At 42.9% G+C, this 8,968-nt stretch overlaps 1 protein-coding gene across 9 annotated transcripts in view; it reads left to right on the forward strand.

Moving 5' to 3' along the window:
- Window positions 1-8,962, forward strand: part of znf800b (zinc finger protein 800b) — a 29,987-nt gene extending 21,025 nt beyond the window's left edge. For all 9 annotated transcript variants that reach the window (XM_014339815.2, XM_042228277.1, XM_042228278.1 and 6 more), the window contains 9 exons: window positions 232-327; window positions 1,824-1,967; window positions 4,489-4,669; window positions 4,758-4,947; window positions 5,033-5,195; window positions 5,899-6,263; window positions 6,362-7,534; window positions 7,914-8,025; window positions 8,520-8,962. In XM_014339815.2, coding sequence (XP_014195301.1) covers window positions 232-327; window positions 1,824-1,967; window positions 4,489-4,669; window positions 4,758-4,947; window positions 5,033-5,195; window positions 5,899-6,263; window positions 6,362-7,534; window positions 7,914-8,015 — 2,414 coding nt within the window. In that variant the 3' untranslated portion in view covers window positions 8,016-8,025; window positions 8,520-8,962. The remainder of the gene's footprint in view (window positions 1-231; window positions 328-1,823; window positions 1,968-4,488; window positions 4,670-4,757; window positions 4,948-5,032; window positions 5,196-5,898; window positions 6,264-6,361; window positions 7,535-7,913; window positions 8,026-8,519) is intronic.
- The last annotated feature ends 6 nt before the right edge of the window (window positions 8,963-8,968 follow it).

Consider the following 8,968-nt stretch of genomic DNA (forward strand, 5'->3'; position numbering starts at 1 on the left):
GTGTGTGTGTGTATTAGAAGGTAATGATTTCAAAATGAATCACTATCCTGAACAGACTTCATTGTCTGACTCTGATTGTATTTGCCCTTTAAGCACTGGCGTTGGCAATATACTTTGTTCCCACCAGCTCCCCAGAATTTCTAGGTGATGCTTTATTTCTCAGTGGCTTTCATACTCTGTTGTAATTACACACTCACTTTAATAAAATGCTCTCTCTCTCTCTCTTTTTAGGTCTCTGTGTGGAGCCGGGTGATCCTCCTCTGCTCCAGCAGCCTCTGCAGACCTCCAAGTCTGGGATTCAGCAGATAATTGAATGCTTCCGTTCTGGTTTGTGTTTTCTTATTGTCCTTCATTTCATTCTTATTTATGAACTCCTGTCATTGCTCCCTTCTTTCAGTTGAATATGTGTTGACAGTTTTCACAGTGGAGTGCCATAAGGAATTGTGATCTAATCCCAGTAACACATCAGCAGGATTGCCATCCTTTATACCACAAATTTTATTGATTTCTAATTTGTTTATTTAATAGATTAATTGGTTAGTCTGAAAAATATCAGCAAATTGCTACATTGAAAAGAGGCAACCCTGAACTGGATAAGGAGTTAAGAAAAAAGGATCCCTCTCTTCCATCCATCTTGCACTTCTTGATTCCTGAAGCCATGATTATGCTCTCTTGCGGACAAGGACATGAACAGCTGTAGACACTGTGGTCAGTCTGCTTGAAGTCTGCCTGAAAGGCACATATGTAGATGATGTATTGCAATGTAAAGTCTCCTTATCTGATGACAGTGAGCACCTATTAGCTGGTTTTCCTTTGCCCAGCAGTGCTTTACAGTTCCTCCTGGGTCTTCCCGAGGCTATATAACTATAAAACCTCTCCAGTGATTTCTGGGTCTACCCCCGGTTCTCTTCCCAGCTGGGAATGCTTGAAAAGCTTTCCAGAGCTCATGCCCATAGGTGAAGGTTCAGACACAGATTTTATTAAATCGAAAGCTTTTCCTTCCAACTAAGTCTCTTAAAACAAATCAACAGTACAATACAATAGTCATTAATATTCAAAATACTGTAGATTATGTTTCTGTTGAAATAATGATTATTCTGCTTGAACTCAGCCAGTTGTGTTTAGTCTGATCTTCTGCTCTGTACCTCTAAATTGTAAGCGCACTGTGGTTATGCCTTGCTGTTGTAATCCATGCCACTACACATATAGTTCTGAGCCAGTGGCAGAGGGCAAAGGATAAAATGAAGTGGCAGGTGTGTGTGTGTGTGTGTGTGTGTGTGGTTCTGACATCTGTGTGAGTCCTCCTAACGGTGTTTACTCTGATTTTTGCATAACATAAATGTGTCTATGTGCATATATATATGGACACATGTAAATAAAAGGAAGGTGCAGCAATGCGTCACATACCCAATAAAGCACTGAACAGATGCACAATTGAAATGAATGCTGAATGACAGTTTTTGAAAAAGTAAAAGTAATGAAAGGAGTGTAGTCCTTAATACAAAGACTTCATTATCATTATCAGAAATCCTTTAAAGGAACAAAGTACTAATTCCAGGGATTATGATATCTATCACAGTTACCCTACAGGGTTTTCATGCATACAGGAACTTATCATTCCTCTGTGATTAATCCTAATTTTCTATGCGGTTTCTTATATCAAGATATAATACAGAGTCTTAAAAAAAGTGAAAATATAAATGAATTCAAATTTTATCTAATAAAATGTCCTTCAGCATAATGATGCTGCAGCCAACCTACGCTTAGGGCTGTTTTTGAAAATACTGTATCTGTGCTTTTGACTCCTTATATTTTTGTTGCAGGCACCAGCCAGCTAAAACACATGCTGCTAAGGGAGGTGGACACCATCTTTGAGTGTAAACTGTGCCGCAGTCTGTTCAGAGGCCTGCCCAACCTCATCACACATAAGGAGTACTACTGCCTATCACGCCTGCCTGAATCTGATGGTCAGTGACAACGTGCCTAAGCATGCAGACACACATTCGTCAACATGTCTGGAATACATCTTCATGATCCAAATTCTGCTGAGAAAGCCCCCAAAAGAGCAGAGAAGATGTCTGAAAACTCAGTAATAAAATCAATAGGTACAGCAAGAACTGGGGACAGACCTTTTGTGAAGACTGGGGGCATTCAAATTAACTTGTTAACACCCCCAGACAAACTGTAAGTCCCCGGATAAAGCAGGGATCAAACTTCACTTCAGCTTGGGCCCCATAAATCCCTGAGGTTACCCACACACAAATGCCCTTGGCAAGGGGGAAAAAAGCCTCTGATTTCTTTAACGTCGCCTTCTGCTTCTTCAAATTTGACTTTATCTCACTCCCAAGGTTCCTTTACTCTCTTTCATGCCATCTGTCTCATACTCATTATTGTCTCTGTCTTTGTACACACAAACCCACATCCCATTGCACATCTATCCATCATGCAGTTTCTCCTCTCGTACTACTAAGCAGAGTGACTTTGAACTCGCACCATTTGTTTTATCTACTCCTCATTAGCCATAGTATGAGTCCACGTCTCTTTGCTTTACAAGAGGAAGGAGGCTCCAAGAAAAGATGTACACTAAGAAAGTCTTCAAGCAATTTTTCCATTAGCTTTCTCTGCTTTCTTTTAAGAAACAGTGCTGTCTTGGTATGAACAGTCAGTTATATTATTTACCTTATTAAAAAAAAGTCTTTTAATTGTATATTATCTTCATCTGCTTTTTGATCTGTGCGGCAGTAAGTACAGCTTTGTTTTTGCTTTTCCTAATCGGGAGTCTATCAACTAAGGTTTGTTGTGTATTATATTAGAAAATGACTCATTCATACTTGTTCAATACAGGTATGACCCATGCTGCACTACATAACAGTGCAAGACAACCCTACAGTGCAGACACTGACATCATGATTACATTGCCAGTAGGGATAACAACCACAGAGGCAGACTTTACAGTAACAGCACTGGTAGCTATAAAGTGTGTATAAATATACCAGAGGATAACATATGTGGTTATTCAAAGAGCGTAAATTTCCTTGTGCCATTTAAGGTGGCTGTGTATATGTCTCAATGTAGAGCTAGTGAGGTATGTTAGTCTATAGCAGAGGTGTCAAACTCCAGTCCTCGAGGGCCAGCATCCTGCTTGTTTTTGAGATATCCCTGCATTACCTGCTGCTGATTACCTGGTTTACATGTGCTTTGCCAATAAGAAGCTACAAGGGCAGGCTAGTTGGAAAACAAGCAGGACAGCAGCCCTCGAGGCCTGGAGTTTGACACCTGTGGTCTAAAGCATGTCCACATACTAGAGTGTAAAATATGACTGAGTGAGCGCAGCCTGTGTTCACTCTCTTGGTGCAATGAAGGGGCCCCAAGTATTGAGGAGGCTTACTGCCTGGGAGAGGAAGCTATTTCAGTGTCTGGGAGTGTTGGTTTGGATGGTCAGATATGCCGGACAGCAGAGCAGTGAACAATTGATGGGAGGGCTCTGTAGAGCAGATACAGTGTTCATTGTATAGTTCTGTAAGTGGTAGGGCCACAGTGATCTTCTCTGCTGTCCTTATAATCCATCTGAGGGACTTTAAATCAGTTTTGTTGCAGTTCCCATACCACACAGTGATTTATGAGAATAAAATAAGGGCTTTATTATTGTTGAGGAAACCCTAATCCTGTCAAGAGTAAACATTTGCATTTACTTGAAATAAAATACTCTTTGTGGACAAGGATATGTGCTAATCTAAAGTTGCACAGAGACTGTGTTTTGTAGCCCTGCACCCTCATCCATTCACTACATAACCTGAATCACCACAACCACTCTACACTCCAACCATATTAAATGTTGTTTCACTCTCTCCTCTTTTCAGTAGCGCAAAAGAAAATTAAAGAGAAAAGCTGGTCGGCCCCTGTGAGATTATTTTGTCCGTTTAGATTTGGGCACTTTTATCTGATGCCTTTGTGCAATTTGCCACAGGTCAGAGATTTTAAATGAATACAATGACTGCTTCTGTTTCTCTTTTTAATAGTATGATGTAGCAGCCCATTAGGCCAAATTGCAGTCTTTCAGGTGATGGCATTACAGCTGAATGAGGATCATTTTCCACTAATTAAAATCTTTTCATTTTGGGTTACCTTGTCTTCATGATCTTTTTTTCCGATATATATTCAAATATCCTTTCTAAATGGGTGTTGTCAGTATAACATGGCTCTGTAGTAACCTCATGTGAACACAGCCGGTATTAGCATTTTATTTTTAGCAAGGCAAATGTTTTCATGACAAATTTCTAGCTTGCTCTTTATAAGGCAGCTGCACCAGAATAGCCTTCAAGTCATACAGACTTAAGTTCAGCTTCTAAAGATTTCACTGAGACTGAACACCTGTGTCACACTCATATACTTGTGTTTATTTGTGTTTATTTGCATACATTTGTTTTTCTTTTGTGTATTATGTGACAAACAGCTGATTGATTGTTTCTTGGGATTTTTCTTTCATAGGTTCATCAGGTGATGACAGGCAGAGTGTTGCCATGAAGGATTTACTGGATGCTATCTATCCACGAGCCGATCGGCCAGATTACGTAGTCCGACTGGAGCCCATTCAGACCACCACAAAGGCTGTGTTTCAGTACCTCACCACAGAGGAGGAGCTTGCTCGGTTTCCATCACACACACCCAGGTCAGCACTGCGCTGATGGAGTAAGATGTACCACAACTTCTAAGATCATGTCTTTTCTTCATTTCTGATATATTTGTATTTCTTGCAGTGCCAGAGAGAGTCCAGTAAATTGGGAGGGTGAATCAATGGAAAGTGTGGAGAATAACCAGGCAAACCAGACAGGTGGACCAGAAAGCCACAACAGCCCAGGACACAACCAGGGACAGAGGAGATGGGAGCCTGAAGAGGAGGCTAAAGAGGAGCAGCCACCGCCTGAGGATGAGGGGTCCAACAGTGGGGTAGGTGTTGCAGAGAACAAAGACAAAGCGTTGTCTTGTTTGTGATGCTGAGTAACTCAGTCTTATTTCTCTCACTCTCATTCAGGTTGAAGATGTGACAATCTCCTGTTGTCTTTGCGGTCAAGACTTCAACTCGCGCCGCAGCATCAGACGCCACTGCCGCAAAATGCACCAGACAAAACTCGAGGAACTCAGAAAGTTTACAGAGACACGCACAGTTCCTACGAGCTTGCTGTCCATGGTGAAAGGTATGCAATCTGTATTTGTGCTGGTAAATTGACTAGTAGTTTCTGTTGTGCTTTTCCTGTCCTGACAAATGATAATATCTAACAAAACTTACTTAAAATTGTGTCCTTTCCCACAATCCTCCTTGTTCTTTAAGAAAAAAGAAAAATAAATGGATCTTTGCATTACTGTAATATTAATAACTTGCTCCCTCTATTGTGTAACAGTATTTTGCATACCCTTACAATATTTGTAAAAGTTATTGACTTGTTTTTACAAAGAACTGACACTGAAAAGCTTCTTTTGGTTCCTCTGTTATTCACAAAGGGTCACCACATCAGATGGTATGCCCTTCCTGGAACAGCCCTGAAGGCATTTGTTTCACCTCCCAGTCTCTCAAACTGGGGATCTTTTGAGTGTTAGGTGAATGTAAACCGTCAAAAAATGTTCATGTCTTTAGCCTGATGAAGTAAAAGGCATTTATTACTCATTTAAACCTACCTCGAGTGCCTGGGCTTGAATTTTTTTAGATGTCATTTTTGGTAACATTGTTCTAAACATTCCACGTGAAGTATCGAATTGTGGTCATTTGCTATTATTCATTGTTCTTTGTGTTTACCTACCATGCTATAAAAAATTATGGGTTTTTTTTTAATGTTAAATGAAATTTTTACTTTTCCGCAGGAATTATCGTTCGCAATAATAACCCTTTTCATGACACCACAGGTCGGCCGAGGACACTCAGCACACCTACTGGAAAGTCATGTCCAGTGTGCCTCAAAACCTTCGCTACCAAAGCTAATGTGCGACGCCACTTTGATGAGGTGCATCGTGGTCTGCGAAGGGACACCATCACACCCAGCATCGCCTCACGCCCCGGCCAGCCCTTCTCACTGGAAGTCACGCCTCCCAGAAAGAGCAGCAATGCCTCGCCAACACGTGGCCACAGCTCCAAGTCCACCCCTGTGAACTCTAAAACATCATCTTCAAACCAAAACCAAGCCAAACCTCAGACTCAGCTCCCGGCCTCGACACAGGCAAACTCGGCATCATGCCGCTGCACGCTCTGCAAGAGGAATTACAGCTCACAGGTAGGGTTTGTTAATAAGTTGGTATTTTGTCGTCATGTAATTTGCTCCTTCAGAAAACAAACGTGAATTAATTTTTGAATTTCAATTGTGTGTTTCAGCTCATGTTGAAGAGGCACATGCGTATAGTCCACAAGATATACAGCATGAAAAGCAGCAAGTCTTCTAGTACAGCAACGTCCACCGCTGCAGCAGCCACTTCCAACAGCAGCAGCACTAACTTGTCTGTCAACAACAATGTCAGGGTTAAGGAGGAAGCAGTGGAGCCCTCGGATGAAGAAGACGACGAGGACATTGTCAGCAGTCCAGCACCTTCTCCTAGTGACAGCACTGGCACAGCTAAAGGAGTTTCTGTGGCACACAATGCCACGAAGGTGAAGGAGGAAGAGGCCCCGTCAAGCCCAAAAATGACATCATTATCATCATCATCATCATCATCCTCCCGTGGGGGAAACGCGTGTAGTGGCAGCATGGCCACCAAAATGACGAAACTGTCAGTGGGCTTTGACTTTAAGCAGCTTTTCTGCAAGCTGTGCAAACGACAGTTCAGCTCACGTCAGAACTTAACAAAACACATTGAGCTGCACACAGACGGCAACGACATCTTCATTAAGTTCTACCGCTGCCCTCTCTGTCGCTACGAGTCGCGTCGCAAGCGCGACGTCTTGCGTCACGTGACCGTAGTTCACAAGAAGTCATCCACGTACCTCGCCAAGATCATGCCCAAACTGGAGAGTAGGGCAGTGAAGAGGCTAGCAGAGGTAGTCCTCAACAATTCGAACAAGAGGACAGGCAGCAGCGTCAAAGAGGAAGTGAACGGACGTCACGCTTCGTCGTCTTCCTCCCCCTCACCTCCCGTCACTCGTAAGCAAGAGTGCTCCACAACTGGCCCAACAGCCTCTTCAGCCTCCTCTTCCTCTGCCCCACCTCCAGCCCCCGTCACTCGTAAACAACAGGAGCTGTCGTCGACAGTCTTCACCCCGTCCCCTCCCGTCACCCGTAAGCAAGAGAGACAGCAGACCCATCAGCACCACCCCATCAGTCCCCCGCTGACCCGTCGCAGCGAAAAACACACACACCAACGCAACAACTCCTCCTCCTCCACCAACACCACCACCATCACCTCTTCCTCACCCAGCAACCAAACCCCACACACGCGGCGACATGACGCCCAGTCTGAGAGCAGCACGGGGACATCGTCCACTGAAGTCAGAGTGACAAAGAATTTCTCCCTTCACGCTTGTGACCAGTGTGGACGGGCCTTTGCTAAGAAGGTATGACTGACACGAATTCTCCCTGTGAGAATAGGCAGATACTGACAAAGACCAAATAACCTTTGTTTATACCACAGAAAGTCTTACAGAGGTTAAAAATGTCAACAGTTTTAAAGAGTGCTCTGACCGAGACAGGAAGTAGCACAAATTTGCATTTAAATGAGTCACCTTGGACTCTCTGCAGTTTTCTGGTATATAACCAAAATGATTCATTGATTAATCAAAGTCATCCATAGATTAAGCATTCATCCGTATGCTATTTTTCCTGCAACCACAACATTAAAACACATTTGGCCAGTAGTGACTTCATAAAATGAAAATAAACCACTAGCATACATCTGCATAACATTTGAATGTATTTGTGAATGATTTTCCTCAGTTGTACCTGGAGTCACATAAGCGAAGCCATCGTAACGCAACGACAGCAGCAGCCAGCAGGAGGAAAGGAGTCAGCACCCGCTCCAAATCCCTGGTTTGGTGAAAAACACAGTGTAAGAACACAGTTTCCCTCCAGTGCAGCGAGTCCGCTGCTTCATCGCTGCCTCGTTCTCACCCTGCCAGTTTGTCTTTTTGTTTTTTTGTCTCCCTCTCTGTTTCCTGATGTGTGTGCCAAAACTGCAAAAAGACAAGCTCCTGCAAGATGCATTTGTACCTGAGCAAATCTGTAAATGTCGGCTTGTGTTTGAGATGGGCCTGTTTCCTTTGTGGCAGGAAATGTGTGTTTATTTGTTAGTCTTGAAGACCACTCCCTGGGCAGAGATGAGAAATCCCAATCAGCCTCCTCCTCCTTCTCCTCCTTTAATTAACTGCTTGGCATGATTTACCAGCTGTTTCCTGCATGCTCACTCTCACTTACTTCTCTGTGTATCACTCTGCTCATTAGAAGTCTTTTTTCTTACCTCCTGCTTCTCCCTTGATTCTTCGTTTAACTCATTCTGATCATTTTTTTACCCTCACTTTTACATCGCTCTCTGTCTCCACACAGACCCCCTGGAATAAAGGGTTAGCGAGCCACTAACGATGACAAACTGGAAAAATAATAGGCAGATGGAGCAAGCACAGGAAAAAGATGATGGAAATGTGAAGGAAACAAACAAAAAAGGAACAACGGAGCCCGATGGAGGAGTGAAGTGCAAACAGTTTTATGTTCCACATTTGCTTAAGAACCAAATATATTGTTGGAATCTCACATTCATGTATAATTTCATGATGAAGCCAGCCAGCATGCTGGATGGTGGCGCTGCTATCTACACAGAGACTCACTACTGGTATATATATTCTCTATTTACCTACTACAAGATGTGAATATGGATCCATATGCAGATGACTAGTTTGTACTGCTTTGCTCCTGTAAACGGCCTTTAGTAAAAGGATGAAGTTAATCTATGGATGTGTGTGTGTGTGTGTGTGTGTGTGTGTGTGTGTGTGTGTGTG

The sequence above is a fragment of the Haplochromis burtoni genome, unplaced genomic scaffold (assembly GCF_018398535.1).
Source record: "Haplochromis burtoni strain Fernald_Lab_line unplaced genomic scaffold, NCSU_Asbu1 Contig_315, whole genome shotgun sequence".
In the NCBI taxonomy this organism is placed as follows: domain Eukaryota; kingdom Metazoa; phylum Chordata; class Actinopteri; order Cichliformes; family Cichlidae; genus Haplochromis; species Haplochromis burtoni.